A 22,996-nucleotide genomic window follows, 5' to 3' on the forward strand; every position below is an offset into this window, starting at 1 on the left:
ATTTATGATCTAATGCTTGCTTTAGCTTGAGCATAATGAAATTCAAATTTCATTTGGAGTCCTGTTTTTTGTGTGTGTTAACGTAATCTCAAATTAACAAAGCATAAGAATGTTCATTGATGTTGATGTTCTTTACAACAGGGATAACTCCTCCATTAATGCTTGTCTCACATAACCATAATAGAAACAGGTTGGCCATAAGCAAAAATTGTGTCTCAAGGTTAACCGGCAATAATTTATGCTTACTTGTCTTACTTCTATCTCTCCAAAGGTTAGTGTCCTCTAGCTAATTCAAGATGCAACATTCATGGAAAATGACAAATGATTACGTCCCATTAATTTTGTCTTTGAATAAATATAGAGTAATAAAGATTTGTAAAGATTTCATGTTGTAAATAGAAGAGAATTGCACACCAACTTAAAAGCTTTATATTGAAGCTAAATATGTAAATGCATCACACTTCACATTTAATTAAAGTGATTAGTTGATTAATTTCCCCATATACTCACTACATATTGGTGACTTCCTACGAAGTAGGGGTGGGTAAACGGGCCCAAGTCCATGGACTGGTCGGCAGGATCCGCGGTCCGCGCGGGTTACGGATCAATTTTTTTAAACGATCCATGGTTATGTCATATTTTGGGCCCGCCCCGCTTAACCCGCGGACTATGCGGGTTTGGCTTGCGGGGTCCGCGGGTTGTCCGCAGCCCGTATTAGGTTTGATTTGTGTGACCCTGACCCAATTATATTAGATTTGATTTTCTCTTTTTTACTTCTTTTCTTTTAAAATAATAGATAAAAAAATATATATTAGATAAAAATAAAAGATTTAAATTAAAAGATGATACAGATAAAAAAGATAAGATAAGAAAAATAAAAGATTAATATAAAAAAAAGTGATAAATAATAAAAATCTTCCTTTTTAATATTTTTTCGATCTTTCTCTTTTAATCTATCCTTTTCATATATGCAAGTCATAAATAATAAAAATATCAATTCTTATCATTTAAGTCAAAAATATTTGTTAAATAAATATTTTTAAAAATATTTCAATATATTTTTATTATAAAAAAGATAAGTGATAAAAATCTTCTTTTTTGATATTTTTTCGATCTTTTTCTCTTTTAATCTATCATTTTCATATCTCCAAGTCATAAATAATAAAAATATTAATTTTTATCATTTAAGCCAAAAATAATTGTTAAATAAATATTTTTAAATATATTTCAATATATTTTTATTATAAAAAATAGTTCATATCATATTTAGTAGTTATCATTGTAGCATACTAAGAACACTTTTTTTCCTCACGGGTTTTCTCCACCACGTAGTCACGCACACTCGCATATCATACGACTTTTTCCCTTACAAAGAAGATAAAACGCGACTAATACTCACGCAGTCACGCGACACACCACAGCGGCACAGCCTCGGCCCACCACTGCGCCACCACACAAAGTACATCTCTTCTTTCTCTAGAATTTGATTTTATCCTATTTTTGTTGGGGTTGATTCATTATTGTTGAACTCTTAAATTTTATGCCTCTTTTCTCAATTCTGTCGCAGAGATACTTTTGTTTTCACAAACTTACTACACCCATCACACTTCACTTGTCTATTATTATATGATAAAATCATGGGATAAGGGAATGAACCACGAAACTCTTGATCTACAAGTTATAAACATGATGAATTGAGTTTTTGTATGATTTATTTATTTTATTGATGTAATTGACTAATTATTGAAATTTTATTTACATTTGTATTGAACTTAATTTGATTATATTATATTTTTATTAAAATTAAAATTCTTTTAAAGTTAGGCCTGCGGACCAGCCCGTTTGACCCACGGGGTCTGCGGGGCGGGGGCGGACCAATTTATTTGGTCCGTGTAAGAAGCGGGGGCGGATTGGCCCAGTCCGCTTCCAATGCGGACTTATGTGGGCGGGCCTTACGCGAGGCGGACCGGCCCGCTTACCCACCCCTACTACAAAGTAAAGTCTAATAAATTATTGATGTACGTACTAATTACAATTTTTCCCAATTTAGACAAATACTTTTTCGAATTCACACCCCCGCTTTCCCATTTAGTCAAGTAATACTATTTTTTTAATAATTTTAAATAGCTTAATAAAATAGTTTTATTTGTTAAAATTAAATAATAATGCATAATATTATACATAATTATTCCTAACCAATGTTTGTTACCTATTATATAAGCAAGGTTCATAATATTATATATATTGTGTACTCTGAAGTTTGCTATCAATATGGTTTTTCATTCATTCAATTGTGTGTTTTATTTTTGAATGCATTTGAGTGACTTTAACAATAGTAATGTTAATTTTAAATATTTCTAAAGTATATATCTACAATTTTTAATTTATTCTATTTAAATATTAATGCATTTAAGTATTTTTAAAGAATATATGTAATAATATTATTTAAAAATATTTAAAATTAAAATTATCCTAATAAAATATAATAGGTGGTGATGTTTTATTTACATTTTATTTATTGAATTTTCAATTTTCATGATAAATTAAATTGGTAGAAAAATTTATTTCATTTATTATTGGTGGAATAATAAAAAATAGTGTAAGGTTAAATTACCAAATGATGATTTTTATATACAAAGTGTTTGTGAAAGATTGTTATTGAAATTTCATTGTATTTTTTTTATTGAAAAGTTGTTGTGAATTTGGTTTACTGAATATGATTTCAGTGTAACTTTTGTGCTCAATTAATAGGAACAACTTTGGATTTCTGCAATATCAACCGTTAACGCGAATTGGCGAATTAATTGTTGGTCACTCCTTTGTCTGGCCAGAAAAGACTATTTTGCAAATTTGACACATGAACAATAACAAATTTTGAATTCGCAAAATCTCGAACATCAACATGAATCGGTGAAATCCTAACCACACTCTTTTCTCTGTCGCAAAAAGACTTTTGTGCTCCATGAACAATGACATTTGGGATTCCCGTAATCTCGACCATTGATGTGGTGATGTTATGCATGTTGTTTGATGATAATATGTTATTTAATGCATATAAAAATGGTTATATGTTTCAAATATTTATGAATAAAAAAATGTTCTGGTTTAATTTTTATATATAAGAACAGATAGTATTATTTAATTGTTTTTATGATAATTTTAATAAATAAAATTAATTTATTAGGTTATTTAAAAGTATTAAAAATGTAGCATTAGACTAACAAAAATAAATAAAAAAATGAAAAAAAAAAACAAGGTCAAAATTCGGGTTTGCTAAACCCGAATTCCTAACTTGTCTCAAAAAAACAAGGAGGGGGGAATTCGGAAGTGGGAAACCCGAATTCACCATGTATAGGAAACTTGGCTACTTACGTGAATAGTGTGGGAAGGTTGCTAGTCTGGGGAATTAAAAAAATTATTTGTCTAAATGGGGAAAAAAGTCCTATAATCACACTATCGTCAAGTTATGATGAGTTGCACCTAAGCCCTTTATAGCGATCTAATTTGAGATTGCAAATTTCCCCTTTCGAAAGTGTCCACAAGGAAGAAGAAGAAGAAGCTACTTCAAAACTCAGGTCTGGTACTTTTGTTTTTTTATGGGAAAAACGAAGAAGGAATGTGGCTTTCATTTCCAATGCAGATCTAAATACTTTTATATAATGATGATAAGTTGAAGCAGTTGAACTAAATATCCCTATGCTTTGCCATAAAGTAAACAAAACCTTTCCTTCTCACTGACTACTGATTCCTTGTACAGGACTATGTCACAATTCCAAGCCATTTCTATCATCGGTGGAGGCACGAGCTGGAGCAACAAGTTTACGTTAAAGGAGATGATAAGGTGCATTTAGTTGTTCAATAGAATCTGATGGTGAAACTGCACGCTTGACTATTGGTGTTGAACATATAAAGCGTTTTTAAAACATTCAGACAACTGTTTTGTTCAAGTTCCCCTATATTCGTAACAACTATTTCAAGATTGTCATCAAGAAAGAGTTGGATGACTCAGATGAGGATGACAACAACCTCCAAGACCAGCTACTTTGGCAAACAATTGTCTTTAAAGCAATGACAAACTCAAGAGACTTACTTGTAAGGATCATTCTTTTATTATAATTTTAATGTTTATTTCAAAAGATCTTTTTAAATGACAATCAAAAGACAGATTAAAAAAAAGTTATGACATTTATTTTCAACAATTTAAATCTCCTACAATTAAACAATCAGTTACATCTTTTATTAATGCGAATGAAAATGAGAATTAAGAGGAGGACAATAACAATTATAGATTTATAATTGTTGATAAAAAAGAAGATTGACAGAGAAAACAATTGAATCAACATATTCTCCCCAATATTTACTAATGTTGTTGAAGTGTCAATTATTTTGTTCGTCTTCTTTACTTCTATTAATCTTTCTTTTTATTTCTGGGTTTGCTTTATCTTTGCTCCATGAGGATGTTCTTATTATATTCTTGAGAGATTTACATGAGACATCACATGTAAACTTTTTAAATGAGTGATTAATTCGTGATTTTTAACTTAATAATAATATCTTTTACCACAATTCATGCCTAGTTTAAACATGCAAATACACTAAATAATGCTCCCTTGCAAGTTATTCCACAGCACGTGATAATGGGATGATTTGGAATACTACCATAGCCCATCACTGCCAAATTGGACAATAGTGGGATGACTTCATAAGATATTATTGTATTAAATTTTTTAAAAAACTATAAGGTTAATTTTATGAAAATCCCTGATTCTAAAGCAATAAGGGTTGTAATTATGGAAATTTGGAATTTGAGCTATTCATTAACTCACATATCTGTCTTTTAAACATTCTTCGTTTCTTTATTTTATACATTTTAATTTGAAATACATAGTTATTTGAAGTCTAAATTGTTAACACAATGACAATGACAAGGTTTTTATATCCAGATCCAACCAATTTAACAACGCAAAACAGACTCACACTAAATTTCCATTTTTAGTCAATCACATATATAGTCCATGGCCACTTTTAAAATCACCGGCGTAATAAATAAATAAAAATGACAATAAATGACAGTAATAATTGTAAATGTGCTTAATTTTTTTTCTTACTCAATAAATTTAAGGTATATTATATGTCATTTAGATTTTTTGACATACTAATAAAATCTCACCATCGTACGTGTTTTGTTAATTTTAATGTGCGTTATAACAAATTCTTCTACTCACAATTAAAAATGTAAACGACATGTATAATGTCTGATATTAACAAATGAAGCATAAAAATAAATTCATACAAAATTAACAATGAGCTATATTCTGTTGGGCCTTTTCCTTTGCAGCTTGGGAAGTGTCTCAAGTCTTGTCCTTTGAAGCTGGGCCATTTCCTAGGTATTCATTCTCCTTTAAAGCTTGGGCCTTCTCCCCAATATTGCCCACCATCTGCTTCGTCTTTTCCTAACACACAAGAAAAGTTAATCATTTTCTTTATCAAAATATTAAAAAATTGGAACTGTATTTACCAACGCCCAACTCTTTCGGCACATTTACAGGCACACCCAACTAATATGAATATATTATTTGATTTGTAATTTAAATTCAACAACAAAATTCTAACTACCGAACATGGAATTAATAGGGAAAGTTGCTAATGGATTCCAGCATATGCGATGTTGCTCACAAAGACCCCATCAAAGCTAAATCTATTGTATATAATTGGAGATTCTCAATGGAAAACAAACACACATTTAATCCTTAAAGCATTAATAAATTGAACTTCATGAGTAACAATGATTGAATAGATCATTAGTTATCTTATTTGACTATGCTTAAATAGTTCAATATAGGTAGTTCAATATAGGTGCATTATCACTTCATGATGGAACAATATACTGAAATTGAGCTAATCCCACAAAATATATAAATTGTAGTCCTAAGTATACTAAATTGGAAAGGCACATTATTAATCTTATTCAACTTCCATAATAACAACTTATTTTCTATAGCAAATGCTGCCCTCCTAACTCTTGCTCATCTGTACCATCTTTCCTTTGACAAGAATTGAGAAGTTCCTACAATTTCAACAAAATCAATACTCAATGCTCATGGATACCAATGATACAGAAACATTCAAATTAAGCTGGAAAAACAACCAACATTGTTGCACAAAATCATAATATGATACCTTACTCATTCGTCCATATTCCCCAATATCAAAGAAGATCTTACAAACTTTAACATTTGTCTTAAACCATAATCTCTGTAAAAGAAGTGACATAAAAAATAAACATAAGATTGCATTAATTACAAATACCAAGAGCCAAAGATAATGTCTAAATGTAGTAACCTCATTCTTTGCTTCTTCAAGGCCTTTCAGACTAAATGTAAGTCAAGGATACTGCTCCTCTTGAATTGTAATGTTGATTCTCAATATCAAAATACTGCTCCTCTTGCTCCTCAAGTGAGTACTCAAATCCATAGTCCTCCATATCAGCATCTATATATACAATAAAAGAGAGGCAAAAACTTAGTGTCTTATAAGCCCAACCAACTGGAATAGAGTTTTTTAGTTGTTTCTTATAGCACACATGTTGAGTAATTAAGCACAACAATAATCAATTGCATACTTTCCTAACACAATCCAAAATAACAATGACACATTCCAAACATCAGAAAATCCTGTTTAACTCAAAATTCCACTATTTTTTTGGGGGATTCTTATAGATTGCCCTCAACATTGGTTCGTGGTGCCAGCCTCATACAAATCGACAAACTGAATAACATGAATAAATAAAGGAACCAATTTACTACTGTTGGGGGAAAGAGGAGAAAAATAACATGTAACAGAACCCATGTTGTATGAAATTGATTGACTTTGAGGATCCTAGTTACGGTTTTGAATCTGAAACTTTGACGTCGTATAGGCAGAAGGAAGAGGTCGTCGTGGCAAGGACGGATTAGGGTTACGACTGTGAAGTGAGAAGTGGCAAAATGGGACTGTCATGACGCCAAACAAAGCTTAAACAATCAAAAGAGAAGAGGTTCGTTGTCGCCGCTGCCGTGGTGGTGGAGGAGGCAGAGGTCGACATTATCATACTCCAAAAGGAGCAGGTCCTCATTAACCCACCATCCACACAAAATAAATGAGAACAAGGTCCTCACCGAACATCATAGTATCATACTCTAGAATGCTTTATCCTATATGCATGCATGCCCAACCAAAGATGGAAAAAATGCTTTATGTACTTTTTGTGTTTGTTTTTCAAAGGAAAAATCACTTCTAAGGTGAAATCTTTTATATATATATATATATATATATATTCGTTAAGATTTAAGAGGATTCAGATCATAGAGTGATGTTTAAAAATTCTCTACTCTTTATTAGGAGTTTGAAAGACACAGGAAATGAAAGAGAAAAAAAATAATATTATAATATTAAATTCCTTATATTTTTATTTTAAAATAGCTGTCTCAATCAAATAAATAGCTAGCTGCATTTCGTATCCTTTTTTTTTCTTATTAATTTGACAATCGTGACACATTTATAGCTGCATTCTGTCACCGCAGAGCCAAGTTCGGCAAATTCTACTATGATATTACTACAAAAATGAGAAAAAACACAAATCAATTCCTTCACGTGTTAAGTTCAGCAGGACTCACTGGTTGAAAATATAAAATTCAGTCAATATTTTAAGGTTGAAAATTTTGAAATCTGATAACTACTGTTCTTGCTACGTAATTGCCATGTGCCTATGAATCCATACCTGATATCTCCAATAAATAAATTAACCAATTCAACAATAAGGGGTGTTATTAAATCCTAAAATATACTTTGCAGTGCTTGTGTTTGTCACGAAATTATTGGCTGTATCGACTTGTAGGTTCTGCAAAGTGATGCATATTTTCTTTAGAGTGGAAAATTTTGGAACCTATATCTATCTCTACATCAAAGGTAGAAGGGAGAAAAAAGACGCTTTAGCAACCAATCGGGAAGCAGATTAAAGGCTTATGTTATTGCCGTGATCATAAATTGATTGACCATATCAGCCACTTGGCAATAATATTACAAATTATTATTATTTTTGGGTGAACTTGGGTTAAAGACTATTTCATTAAAATATTGATATTCATTTAAGAATTTGACACTCTAATTTCTTCCGACAAATATTTTTTCACAAGCACTTATCAGAAATCAAATCATTTTTAATCACATACTTAAAGAATAATAATATTTATGAAACATGTCATACTAGTTAAATAATATTACAAATTAAAAAAAACTGTGAAAATGAAAATATTGTTTGAGAAGTTTGTTGTCTTCATTTGCATCGTATCATATATATGTAGCGAATTTCGAAACCGTTTTCATCAATGACAATAATTGACAAACAATAGTCACGTTCAAACCAATAAGACATGGATCATGAACAACAATAGTGCTCTTAAGATACTCTCCTTATGTCTTCGACTATAATATGGGTATTGCTCATCAGTGTCAAGGTTGAATGTTCATCCATCCATGTGCACATTTTCTGCAGAAAGAAGAAGAGCATCTTGAGCAAATTGGGCACTCACTAGTTTTGTGAAGTGATACAGATTTGGAAGGTCCAGCATTGGTAATATTGGTGTACAAACTACAATGGACTATTATAATAAATAATTCTCATTTTGGAACCGTACAAGAGGTTGTCTCCTAGAGAAAAGAAAAAATGAGAGCTTATAAGGGACAGGGTTTCCTTATTAGTCCGAAAGCTACTGTATCAATCAAAAGCACAAATTTTCCATTTCCAAATTCTTGCCCAGCTAACACAGTCTAACACCACAGGTGAAAAGTATATAGGAACGGAGAAAGTGGAGAAAAAAGCATAAGACATGTCTTTGTTTAAAGTGATTAATAAAACTAATGTTTATAATATGATGAGTAAGTATATATAGGTAGGTATCTGATGTGTATACATAATATTTAATTAGCTCATTATAACATCGAATCTCATCAAGCATTTTTTATGATCACTCTATGAACCTTTTTTTTATAGACTACACAGTCCCACTGCAACCAACTTTCTTTCTTCTCTCCTATCGGCATTCACCTTTTCCATTCTCTCTCTCTCTTTCACACACAAACACATACTGTCCCATAGCTAATTCTAGATATTACAGTTCCTTTGTTTTTCATGGATGAAAAGGGGAAGGTGTGGAAGAAGGAAGCAGGTTCAAGCAAATCATCATTGTTCTCAAGGAGTTGCTCAACAAGAGGCTCTTCTTCTAATTCTTCTTCAAACTCCCCTCTCTTGATCAGGAGCTTATCCCAAAAGAGTTCCTCCACTAGCTCCAAAACCACTAATATTCCTAGGAGCTTCTCACAGAAGAACCCCTCCATTGGTAAGAAATGCACCAGCATAGCAAAGGAACACAGAGCCAGATTTTACATCATGAGGAGGTGTGTGGCCATGTTAGTTTGCTGGCACAAGCATGGGGATTCTTGAAGGAATCTCCTCAGATCCCCTTTTCATTATAGTAGCAAAATGCTGAAGGGATCTGTTTTGTTTTTTTTTTTTTCTTTTTGAAATATATTAGTTTTGTAATTACCAATTACATAAGGTGAGTCATAACTTAATTATAAGATTGATTTACTCATTGCTTAAAATATATGTGTTGTCTATATATATACACAAACAAACACACTCCACGTAAGTATTATTAGTCAATCTTCACTCTCCGCACTTCTAATCTTGAATTTATCTTTTTTGTTTGTTTGAGATTATTGTTAAACAACGACAACTAAACTAAAACCATGCTTCCCTGTCACCTCTCTCTCTCTCTCTCTCTCTATATATATATATATATATATATATATATATATATTTATATATATTTCTCTTTCACTATATTTGTGTCTCAAGGTCAGCTAGCCAACATATTTATTCAAATATGACAATATTTCCTTCTCGCACAAATCACTCCTCGCATTCCGCATCAAATGTGAGACACATAACCATGGTGAGCATTGGGAAAAACTCAATTAATAGCATTTTTCATTGCAATATCATCATTGGTAATAACCAAAGAAGGAGCTTTATCTTTCTTTGCCTCCACCCTGCTCCAATAACCATACGTATGTTTCTTCAGTTTTATTAGTTACAAGAGCAGTTACAAACACTATGGTATTGTTATGATAGTTGACACCGGAGAAAATCACAAATGGACAAAGATATTTGTTCTTCTTGCATGTAGCATCAAATGCAAGGACATCCCCAAAAATCTTATAACTCATTTGACTCTTCCCATCAAACCAAAATAGATGTTGCAACCAATTACAACCATCCATGTGTACGATACATGCAACAAGTGGTCTTTCAAACCCATCACACGAAAATATTTCGTCGCTCCATTAACGTCAGATGAGTATTGATGTCTTTGCCTTGAAGACTAATTATATATATCCTTGATTAATTAATTATTAAATTAAATATAATTAATTAATTAATTTTAATGAAACATTAAAAAAATTAATAATATTAAGAAATAGGAAAATAAGTATATATTTAATTTTTATTTATGATTAAATATTAAAGAAATAAAAAATTCATAAATTAGATATTAAAAAAATTGAAAAACATTAATGTCAAAGAAAAATTAAATTTCATTATTGTTGTGACTATAACGTTTTCAATTATACTCTACTAAATCGATTTGAAGTTGTTGATAAATTTCTTTTGTATGAATAACGCGTCTTCTTTGCAAGTATGTAGCAAAGTCAGGAAGAGAACCTTGAATTTTTGCATGCCCAGATTATTTTTTGACATCGTGATTTTAATTGATTAACTGTTCTTTCGTAGAGTTCACCTCGAAATTTGTTATAATTTTTCATAACTCTAAACCAAAACGCTTCTTTTCCTTGATCAACACCAACAATTGGATCAATTGAGATGTTGAGTCATGAACTAATGAGGCATGTATATTCTTCAACTGCAGAGGCGACTCAAGGCTTCCTTTTTGTCGAAGACCCTCCTATTTCGTCAAGAGGGATCTCATCTAGTCCAATTTGGGTAGAAAATTATGGAAATCGCGAACCAACGTCATCATTTGAAACCATTGTAGGATTGTTTGCTGGGACTGAAGAAAATATTTGCAAACTTTGAGAATTAACGGTAGAAGAGGTTTGAGTGTTTGACATAAAATAATTTGGTGGTGGTGGTAAAAAAAGGAGGGGGAAAAAAGAGGACGATTTTGTGAATTTTAGGTCGAAGGAGACATGTTATAATTTTGTAAAAACTTTATATAATTTTGTCAATCAAATTGATTTGGATCCATTTAAAAAAAAATTAACTGGCCTTGAATTTGGGAAAAAAAAATAAAATGAGATTGAATATGGAAAAGAAATTAACTCAGATTGAATATGAAAAAAAAACTAACTGAGATTGAATTTGGAAAAAAAAATTAGCTAAGCTTGAATTTGGATACTAGAGGTTCACAAATGAAAAATGAGAATGTCAATTGGGTGTACAAATTGTTACTGTTTGAACCAATTTATACTATGCAAACCAATTTTTGACTGTTCATATTTTTTTTTCCGGTCATTGTACTATGTAAAGCATTTTTTCCAACCACTGTACTATGTCATTCGCGTTTTCTTCTCCAAATTTTTGAATGTTACTGTGTACACAGGAACGGTCATTGTGTACCATTTTCAATCCTATGGCTTTCCCTTAATGCCCACTTTTCTTTCTTTTTCTTTTTTTCTCACTTTTTCCTCCTCCCTCTGTTCCGTCTCTTCATCTCCCATGCTCCATCTCCTTCCCCACTCATATTTTTCCCGTTTTTCCTCCTCCTCTCTCAACATCTTCATCTCCCACGATCATTGTGTTTACAACTCATTTTTCCTTTGAAAGCTTCAAGAAACGAAAACTGAAGTTTTGAGTTATAAAAGATTGTTTAAAGCTCATTGTTCAAAGTGAGAACACAAGGTGGGTATATATAGAGAAAATAGTTATAACCGCCTGTAATTAATTAAATTGGCAATGTAATTGATTATCGAGAGAGAGTAATCAATTAGATTCTTTTTTTAATCGATTAAAGTGTTATTCTCCAAACCTGGAAAGCATTCAAGAACAATGTCATTGATTGCAATCTAGGTTTAGTCGATAAAAGTGTTCTTGATTACTTTTAGGAACACTTTTAAGAACGATGCAATTGATTACTATATCCTCGTAATAGATTAAACCAAAGATTCAAGAAAAAGGAACATGGTCTAAAGAAGAATTGTGTAACCAATTACAGATATATGATAATTGATTAAACCAAAACTATGATCTCTTTACATGTTTCTAAAAGACTTGTGTAATCAATTATAAATAGTGGTAATCGATTAAAACAAAGAGTTATGTAACACTGAAGATGTTTCTTGCCTTAGATACTATCTTCCTACTTCTATATGATGATGCATGATGTACACACACACAAACTAAGAATAAAAGCATGTACACATAGATAAACTAAGACTAAAAACAATAATTAATACACATGTCACTCAACAAAGAGTTGGGCATATAAAAAATCAAAACTCTTCAGAGCTTGATCTTCATGTTGCTCCCCCTATCTTTAACAAGTACTAAAGTGAAACATAAAAAAATATCGGGTACTTAGATAAAAAAATGAATATTAGGTAGTAAAATGAAAATGGTATATTTTTCAGGTATGAAAAACATATTTAAGTCTATTTTAAATCATTCTAGAAAATAAATAAATATTTTCTTATAAATTTTAATGTTTATATATTTATTTGATTTTGGCCCCTGCAACCATTGAATCCTGGGTCTGCCCCTGAATACAAAAAAACAAAATAATTCAAGAAAGAAAAAAAAGATAAATGTAAGTAATGATATGATGGAAAATGAAGAAAGATATAAAAAGAAAAAAAATAGTGGAAGATGAAAAAAATAGATATATGTTAAATATTTTCCTTTTATCTATTTTTCCCTTTTCCTTCTTATACATCTTTCCTATCTTCGAGTTCGAGGTGTATATACCATGTGAAAGAAAAAAAATTATATGACAAATATATTGTGTCTATGTCTTCTTGTCTAGGTCTCATGTTTGTTTTTGGCAATTTACCTCCTAAAGCCTCATTCTTCCTATATCTTCTATGCCACCAAAATGTGTTGCATTATTCCTGTTCCACTCAAGATGGATATTTCCCTCTAACATGATTTATTCCATATTCAAGGATAAACCATAATTCGAATCCTGAACCACTTGATTAAGAAATACAAATTGTTACTATTTGCATCAACTGTTGTTACTTGTTAGTCATTCCACTACATTATTCCAATTAAAAATGAGAAAGTATTAAACAAATTCACTATTATGAGAAGATTACGAAGTCTATTAAACTTTTCACTATTGAGGATGACAATTATAATTTAAAATTAATTTTTTTATCTTTTTTAATAAATATCTATACCTATCCACGAATACCCATGCATGTATAAGGTGAATATTTATCTGGAAGGCCAAGTATTGCATAACTATTATCCATGTTTGTCCCACCTCGTTCTTATCCCTACTAATAAACAATAGGCCCAAGTTAAGTTAGGCTACAAATTAAAACTTTTGAAATCTTATTTAATTAAAAAAAATAGATTTAGGTCATTTAAAAAAATCTTTAGCTTATCGAAAATGTCAAGAAAACGAGCAAAATATCGCTCATTGTCTTTCTTGGATAACACCAAGGGATATGGAACTTTCTTTGTTGGAACTGATGATATCTCCTTCTTAACCTCTCGAGCTAACTGACTCTTGGTCTTGGTCTTAGTGGTTGAGACCTCATCACTATTCTCCTTAATCTCATTTTTTTCTTTTTCACTCTCTTCTCTATTTTTCTCCTCTCATTCCTCATCACTCACACCCTCCTCAATTCTCTTTCTGTTCTCGGCACTTTCCCTCCTAGTGAAAATTACCTTGCACTCCTTCTTGGGATTCTTTTTTGTGTTGGTCAAAACACTGCCGGTGGATGTTTCAGCCAATTTCTAATTAGCCTACTTGTACCTCCAAATTCCTAATGATGAACTCAGTGCTTTTGTGATTTGATAGAGAAACTTGCATGAACTGAGTCAGCGTGTCTTCCAGCTTAGTGGTTCTCTTATACAAATCAAGTCCTTGATTGAGAGACCGATTAGATGGAACTCCTTGATTGAAGTTATTCCCGGGGTAGGATCTCCAATATTAAGTACAAGTAGGCCCTCCTTGATTGTATCCTAGAGGCCCTCCTTGATAGAATCCTTGACAACTCGGACTGACCATGTAGTTGACTTCTTTGGATTTATCATCTTGTGCCATGCACATGCCAAACTTATGGGCCCTACCACAAATGTTGCATCCCCCAATTTGCATGACTAGAGATGGAGGAGGATGCATTGCATGCAACTATTAAGGGAGCTTACTCAGAGTTTATGTGAGGGTCTCTAATGGCCAGAAGCTTGTTTTGAGCTAACATAGCATCTTGAGAAATAAGCTCAATAAGGCTCTTCTTTGTGGGTGTGTAGGCTCGACCATGAAGGATGGCGTGATCACTGGCTGCTATAGTCTCTATCAGCTCCATGGCCTGAAGTCTTCAATTTAATCTTCCCACTGTCGGAGGCATCGAGGAGCTGCTTGGAATGAGGTCACAAGCTATAATTGAATATGTTGAGTTGAACTAGCTCACTAAACTCATGTGTAGAAGTCTTCTGGAGCAACCCATGAAAGCGGTCAAGTGCTTCACTCAGTGATTCATTAGGGAATTGGTGGAAATATGAGATTTCCACTTTTCTCTCAGCAGTCTTGGACTCTAGAAAGTACTTCTTTAGGAATTTCTCCACTACCTCTTCCCATGTCCGCAGGTTATACACCTTGAACAAATGAAACCATCTTTTTGCTTCATCGGCCAAGGAGAAAAAGAATAGATTACGGCGGATGACATCTTCTGGAACTCCCGCTATCTTTACCTATAGCATATCTCAATGTATATGGTAAGGTGCGCGTACGAGTCTTCATTCGGTAAGCCATGGAATAAATTCCCTTGGATCAATTGGATGAAAGAATGTGGGTAAGTAATGTTGGCCGCCTGGATTAAAATTTTGTACGAGTTTCTTACAAGTGACATGACATTATGAATATTGCAAAAAGAATTATGAGGATCACAATAAGATGATTAAGAAACTCATATAAAAAATTCGTACTAAAGATACTCTAAGCATGATCCATCACTAATAATTGAAACTAACTTTTAGTTATTCCTTATGGTCTCAAATAAAAAAAATATGATACACTAATTTTTAAAAAATTAATTATATATTTAATTGTATCAATTTTAATTAAACATTGTTTTTTTTTTCAACTTATTCTTTATTAAAATTTGATATCAAGAACAAAAAATAATAATTAAAACTACCACCTTAATTAAATAAAAAATATGTTAGAAATACTAACATTAAATAAGGTAAATTGAATTAGCATTTTATTATATTTGAGAAAAAAAGTATTTTTTTATATATTTGAGACGAGCGAAAGTTTTATTATTGCGTCAAGCACTGAATTTTGTTAATGCTGACTTAGAGCAGAGATGTTGGCCTATTTTACTGGTTAAGTAGCATAATATTACACAGCTCTTTTGTCAAAAAAATTAGAATTAAAATTAAGATTCATTAGAATTACAATAATCTTTAATTTTAATTTATTTTATAAAATTTATTTTAAAATTGATATAGTAAATTAAGATTCAAAATCTAAAATTTAAATGAAAATTATATCCATTTAATAATATTTGAAAGAAATAAAAATCTGTAAAAATATATGCTCAATGTAAGAGAGATCGATAATATAATTTTTTTTATTATGTTATTGGTATAAAGTATTTATTAATTTTATTGATAATTATTTTCCGTCAAAGAACATAGTTATATTTATCTTTGGTGAAGTCTCCCTTTCTAACTATTTTTTTTTACCCAGATTATAAACAAAAATATTTTATTTCTTATACGTACCTAGGAAGAAATTTACCAGAACAAAACTTAAATAATTCTATAATTATAGTATAAAAATAATTATTACCACAAAATGCACAAAAGAACGTGATATATATTTTTATTATTATAGATTATAAACCCTAGATAATAGATTTCAGTTTATTTGGCACAAAGTAATTGTTTTTTTTCCTTCTTCTTTACTGATAACATTTTTGGAGGAAAAACCTGTGGGCTTGTACCGTGTTTGCCAAGAAATTTTTCAGAAAACAACACCAAGGCCCAAGCCAACGTGCGCATTTGTTAACCTCAATCTCAAAAGCATCATAGTTTTATTTGTGTTATAAAGAGACGGCGACGTCGTATCCTCTCAGCCAAACACAGCTAGTAGTTCGCACAAATTATGTTTCGCACAAATTATGTTTTTTCATTTTGTTCTCTCTGATGACGACGACAACAACAAAAACACCAACCTTTTTATCGTTTCACTTGTTTCCCATATTTCTTAGCTTCAGATCTATTCGATTCACTCTTTTTTTTCTTTAAATTATTTTTACTTCAACTTAGTTATCATTGTTTCGCACGCTTTTTGTTACCTCCAAAAGCATGATTTTTTCAAGGATTGCGCGCTCCGTTTCGCGTTCGCCTCGCGCTAGAGTATGTTTTTTTTTCCCCTTCAATTCAATTCATTTTCTTACATAAGAGATCATAAAGGGGCTAACTTTGATGCTGCTTTTTATTGGGGTGATAGAATTTTTTGCACGGTGATGGGAGATTGGGAACCCATGTCGGAGTGCCACGGACGAATGCGTATTCTGAAGGAGCCGAGAGGGTATTAGGATTTGCTAGGGGCTACGTGTCTTCTGCCAGAGCTCTTAGTAATGGCTTCGTTTCCAATTTGCCTGATTTTAAATCTGTTGCAGCAAACCCTAGGATTCGCCGATTGTTTTGCAGCGAAGCTCCGAAGAAGAAGAGTGAGTTTTATTCGGAGCTGCTTTGTTTAATTTGGTTTTCGGCTTACTGTGCTGCTCTTTAGTTAGCGTTTTGATTGGTATTTTTCGGTTTTTGGCAGATTATAAGAACTTCTATCCCAAGGAAAAGAAGGAAGTTCCGAAGGGAAACGACAAGAAACATGAGTCCAAAGGTAAAAGAAGAATCTTTTGTGCACACCCTATTTTTTTTTTTTTTTCTGAATTAGGAAGCTTTCATGGCAAATTGTTGGAATATGGTGGTGACTACTGGTGTAATGAGTAAACTGGAGTGATGTCTTTCTTGTAATTTATATGTTGTACAAGTGTTGTGTATAATAATTGACTAACTAGTAGTTTTGTGTGTGTTGCTTTGTATATGCTTGAGGGAGGTTTTGTTAGTCTTTACTTGCTATGATTTTCTTTCGCTTTGTAACTTGTTGAGTTGGTTTGCTTGCCTTATGTTAGGCTAGATTTTTTTTTTTGTAGTGTCGAGCTATTGTTTTATTGCGTTTAATTTGATGCCTGAACTTCCTTTATGTTGGGAAGTTGGAGAATCTGGTAGGAATCAATTCTTCTTGCCCTCGGCCAGGGTTCTATTTTCTGTTGAGTTCAAACTTCAATTACAACCTTACTGTGGATTGGGCATTTTGGATTTTGAAACTTAACTTCCAATCCCAAAATAAGTTCTCTCTCTCTCTCTCTCTCTCTCTCTCTCTCTCTCAGTGGGCTGCAATGATTTACTTGTGTGGATCTGTATGGTTGTTACTTGTTTTTCAAGAATTAATCATGCCTGCATTCCAGTTTATTGCAAGGGGTACCATTAACAACTTTTGATGACCAATTCTCCTTTTAACTTCAGATAATTCACATGCAAACACCGAGAATAGTGGAAATTTTAAGGAAGCTTTCATGAAGCAAGTTCAAAATCTAATCACGCCATTATTATTGGGGATGGGGCTATTTCTTACATCCTTTTCGTTTGGTCATCGTGAACAAGAGGAGGTAAGCACAACTTCTTTTTATTACCATGGCTAGTCTTTGTTTTTGTGGGCGAGAAGTTGGGTTGAGAACTCAATATATGGAATTATGAACATCTGCATTCTATATGATGAAGATGGATGCAATGGTTTCAAATGCTTGAGAAATGAACATTCTACTGTTTGATTCCTCTCTTATCATGATCCTCTTGATGAAGGGGAAAAATGGAAATATAAGAGAGATTACAAGAAATAAGATTTGAGTTCTGTATTGTGCAATATACTACTATAGTTGCTGAGACCTTCATCGAGTACTTTCTTAGGTATCGCTCTGTTATTTCGTTTCTTCTTCCTTTCCCTCTGTGTGCATGTGCCTATGTGATTTGCACTACACTCCATCCCCTTCTTTTTGAAGTATTTTATAATTGATAAAATATAATTGAAAATATGTGTATATCTGTGTGATGAACTTTATGCTGCTTCAATTGACTGCTTAGATTGTAGCTCCATTAAACAAGAGTTCTTTTAGGATAGGCTTTTATACCCCATTGCTTTCTAGCATCTGGTTGCAAGTCTTAAACAGCTTGGTTTTTGAAAAATACTTGATATTTTCTAGATCTTACTTGTTCAGAGGGTGTCTTTGCATTATAATTAGGATGTGAATGCAAATCACGTGCCTTATACCAGCAAGGTACCTGTTCGTCTGTGTCTGGTTTTATATGGTTTCTTTTATTTCATTGTTATCATCTTTCTGACGTGGATCAGAATTTGATTCTTTGCAGATCAGCTTTCAGGAGTTTAAAAACAAGCTTTTGGAACCAGGATTAGTAGACCATATTGTTGTCTCAGATAAATCAGTTGCCAAAGTATATGTAAGGAACACTCCCCGCAACCAAATAGATAATGAAGTAGTCCAAGAGACCCTACCTGCAAAGGGATCTGGAGGCCAGTATAAATATTATTTCAATATTGGAAGTGTTGAGTCTTTTGAGGGGAAGCTAGAGGAAGCGCAAGAAGCTCTGGGCATTGACTCTCATGATTTTGTGCCTGTAACATATTCTGAGAGGTCTACATTCCAGGAAATGACGAAGGTTGCTCTAACACTGTTGTTTTTGTTATCTATCGGGCTTATGGGGGCGAGAATGCAAGGTCAACTTGGTTTTGGTGGCAGTGGCGGCAGTAAGGGTGCACGTGGAATATTCAACATAGGAAAAGCCCATACTAAAGTAGACAAAAATGCCAAAAACAAGGTTAGGAGATTTCTTTTTCTTCTATCAATGAGATGGCTGCTGTTTTTTGTGTTTGTTTTAATAGCGTGTTCCCCACTTGCTGTTGTTATCTTTCCAGTTTTGGTTATTTCCTCCTGGCAGGAGTGCTGCTAAATAACTTGACAATAAGTTCATTTAAGAGACAATATTTATCTTCTTTTTTTTGTTTCATTTTGTTCAGGTCTATTTTAAAGATGTTGCTGGTTGTGATGAGGCGAAGCAAGAAATTATGGAGTTTGTCCACTTCCTCAAGAACCCAAAGAAATATGAAGAACTCGGTGCAAAGATTCCAAAAGGTGCTCTCTTGGCCGGTCCTCCAGGCACAGGAAAAACCCTTTTAGCAAAAGCTACAGCAGGGGAGTCTGGTGTACCCTTTCTTTGTTTATCTGGTTCTGATTTCATGGAAATGTTTGTTGGTGTTGGACCATCTAGGGTGAGAAACTTGTTTCAGGAAGCAAGACAGTGTTCACCTAGTATCATATTTATTGATGAGATTGATGCAATTGGTCGATCAAGGGGGCGTGGTGGTTTTTCTGGTGCAAATGATGAACGTGAAAGTACTTTAAATCAGCTGTTGGTGGAGATGGATGGTTTTGGAACCACTTCTGGAGTTGTTGTGTTGGCAGGAACAAATAGGCCTGATATCTTAGACAAAGCTCTTCTTAGGCCTGGGCGATTTGACCGCCAGATAACAATTGACAAACCTGATATTAAAGGTCGTGACCAGATATTTCAGATCTACTTGAAGAAAATCAAACTTGATCACGAGCCTTCATATTATTCTCAAAGGCTTGCAGCCCTTACACCTGGATTTGCTGGAGCAGACATTGCTAATGTCTGCAATGAAGCTGCTCTGATTGCTGCAAGAGGTGAAGGAACACAAGTGACAAAGGAACATTTTGAGGCAGCCATTGATAGGATCATTGGTGGCTTGGAAAAGAGGAACAGGGTATGTCTTTTTAAGTTTTATATTACTAGTAGGTAGGCTTGTGAGATGGGAGGGTTGGAGCTGGGTGTTTTTTACTCTGCATATCATAGGAAGTTATAGCCTTCATTTTTCTCATATTTCTTACCTGTCATTATCGTTGGAGCAAAATGATGTTTTAGTATAAAATATAGTTTAGTTGTTTTAATACATTAATTACACATGATTGATAAATTTCAACTCGAGAATGAAAATGTTTGCCTTTACCCACAAGTTACAGTGGATATATGTAATAGCAAAACAAGGAATGTGGAGAAAAAATTAGGGGTTCAGTTTTGTTAAATATTTTTTTAATGTAATTATTCAATTACATATATAATCCTATACATTTTATTTGTTTATGTAATAAACATGCTAATGAAATGGCATTTCTAGAACTTCGAGACAGAAAAGGTGAATTAAATATGGTTAGGGGTTCTCTTAATTCATAGGGAAGATACTCTGATTTCCTTCCCACTATAGGGTGTGAAAAAGCTTTTCTTATCTCCTGAAATAAGACATTTCACAGAAAACTTATCCAGCCAAAGTTGGCCTTAATGAATGTGAGCAATATGATGGAAGCTGAATCTTCCATGTATCAACCTTTCATTTTTATGTCTGAAAGGACCATACGTTATACTCAGTATGTTTTAGTCTATTCGTATCTAATGTGCAGAAATAGTTGATATGCCACGTTAAATTAAAAAAGTTGAACTAACTGAGTTTTGGAACCCTCTCTCTCCACCTTTTCCACTACTAGTTAGAGTTTCTCTAACACGTATGTTTCTTAACCAGGTAATAAGCAAGCTGGAAAGGCGTACTGTTGCCTACCATGAAGCAGGCCATGCTGTTGCAGGTTGGTTCTTGGAACATGCCGAGCCCTTGTTGAAAGTAACTATTGTTCCACGTGGCACCGCCTCTCTTGGGTTTGCTCAATATGTTCCCAGTGAGAACCTTCTCATGACAAAGGAGCAGCTTTTTGATATGACTTGTATGGCACTTGGTGGTCGGGCTTCTGAGCAGGTGGTCTTGGCATTTCCTTCTTTTATGTTTACCTTTTTCTCCTGTTTTTCTTTTATATTCTTTGCTGTATGGCTAGATCTTTCTGTTGAAAGAATGTAATGTATTTCGGTGCACTTATGTTTTTCAGTTGTAAATGTTATTTTCCTTATCTGCGGTTTGATACTTCCCAAACTTCAAAGGCATGAAAATGATATTTCCCTTCATTGCCACTGCAGGTTCTTATAGGGAGAATCTCAACAGGAGCACAAAATGACTTGGAAAAAGTGACCAAGATGACGTATGCCCAAGTAGCAGTTTATGGTTTTAGCGACAAAGTGGGGCTCCTCTCCTTCCCTCCAACTGAGGGCTCATATGAGATTTCCAAACCATACAGCAGCAAAACTGCTGCAATCATCGATAACGAAGTGCGTGATTGGGTGAACAAAGCATATGAACATACGGTTCAGCTAATCAAGGAACACAAGGAGCAAGTGGCTCAAATTGCAGAGTTGCTGCTTGAAAAAGAAGTACTTCACCAGGACGACTTGCTTCGAGTTTTGGGCGAGCGGCCGTTCAAGGTCACTGAACCCACCAATTATGATAGATTTAAGCAAGGTTTTATAGAGGAAGAGGAAAAGGTTGCAGAAAGCACCATAGATACGCCGGAGAAAGGTGGTGGGTCTTCACCTTTAGAGCCCCAGGTTGTTCCCGCATAGATATAGTTGTTTAATTTGTGTTTGTTATTGTACATGGCTTTCATCTTTTTTCAATTTGCTGACAGAGGGACAAACAAAACGCATATGATAACCGCTAAATAAGAATTATTCGTTTCTGATTTTTCTTATATGAATATACCATAGACTGGCCAATCCCAATACTATTTTCAGTTGGTCGAGCCTTGTTACTCTGTTACATTCAAATTTTTATTGATTTTTAAGATTGTAATCGTGTATTATTTTAATTTTATTAAAGTTTATTTATTTTAATTTTAGTGTTGTTTAACAATAAAGTAGAAAAAGTAAATGAATACTTTTTTTTTTTATAAACTTGAGAACTAAATGAAAATGTTAAAAAAGATATACTAACGACGACGATGGTCTCAAACTTAATATCAGCTTTTTTGGTTGTAAAATTCATTACCAAAGTTTACTCGTATCAAAATGAAAAATTTTAAGTTTGCTGCAACAAAACTAGTGGCACGTCATCAGTGACTGCAAAAACGAGTACATTTAGTAGTTATACCAAAGCCTCATGCTTTAAAAATTCAATTACAACAAATTAAATAAGTAGAACGTTAATATTATGCTTAAAAAGTAGAAAAGGTATTATTCTTGTCTTGTTCTCCTCGTTACAATTAAGTAAATTTTCAACTGTATGACTAAAGTGATAATTCTATTATCGATTTTTTTAAAAGGATAATCCTATTGTTGATTGTCTTAATAAAATTATACTTTATATTTTGGTCTAATTCTTTTGTATTTGGTTACAATTAAGTAAGTAATCGTCAACAACATGATTAAAGTGGTAATCTGTATGATTTGATTTTTTTAATAAAATTATACTTTTTTCTTTTAGAGTTCCGCATCACGTTGATTATTAAAATAAAAATATATACATACGCTTCCTCTCTCCTTATTTTAATTCACAATCACCATTTACATCACGTGGATCATTAAAACTTGGAAATGAAAATAAATATACATATTTTATTTTACTACTTTTTGCTTTTTTATTTTATTGTTAAAACCTGAAAGTAAAGTTGACAAAATAAAATGAGAATAATTTGAATGTACTGTCACTCTGTCAGTATAGAAAAT

At 32.8% G+C, this 22,996-nt stretch overlaps 1 protein-coding gene across 1 annotated transcript; it reads left to right on the forward strand.

Moving 5' to 3' along the window:
- The first annotated feature begins 16,339 nt into the window (after positions 1-16,339).
- Positions 16,340-22,116, forward strand: LOC114374061 (ATP-dependent zinc metalloprotease FTSH 10, mitochondrial-like). The gene is made up of 8 exons (XM_028331655.1): positions 16,340-16,654; positions 16,749-16,971; positions 17,070-17,141; positions 17,828-17,970; positions 18,728-19,195; positions 19,395-20,162; positions 20,973-21,200; positions 21,416-22,116. The coding sequence occupies exons 1-8, from the start codon at positions 16,604-16,606 to the stop codon at positions 21,893-21,895; spliced, it is 2,433 nt and encodes an 810-aa protein (XP_028187456.1). The 5' UTR covers positions 16,340-16,603; the 3' UTR covers positions 21,896-22,116.
- Positions 22,117-22,996: the final 880 nt, after the last annotated feature.

The sequence above is a fragment of the Glycine soja genome, chromosome 11, assembly GCF_004193775.1.
Source record: "Glycine soja cultivar W05 chromosome 11, ASM419377v2, whole genome shotgun sequence".
Taxonomy (NCBI): domain Eukaryota; kingdom Viridiplantae; phylum Streptophyta; class Magnoliopsida; order Fabales; family Fabaceae; genus Glycine; species Glycine soja.

Bases quoted from the DNA above. Each gene is read 5' to 3' on its own strand.
- LOC114374061 (XM_028331655.1), top strand. From the start codon at position 16,604: ATGATTTTTTCAAGGATTGCGCGCTCCGTTTCGCGTTCGCCTCGCGCT. The intron at 17,142-17,827 runs GTAAAAGAAGAA...TTTTAACTTCAG, and splicing joins CAAGAAACATGAGTCCAAAG to ATAATTCACATGCAAACACC. The intron at 21,201-21,415 runs GTGGTCTTGGCA...TTGCCACTGCAG, and splicing joins GTGGTCGGGCTTCTGAGCAG to GTTCTTATAGGGAGAATCTC.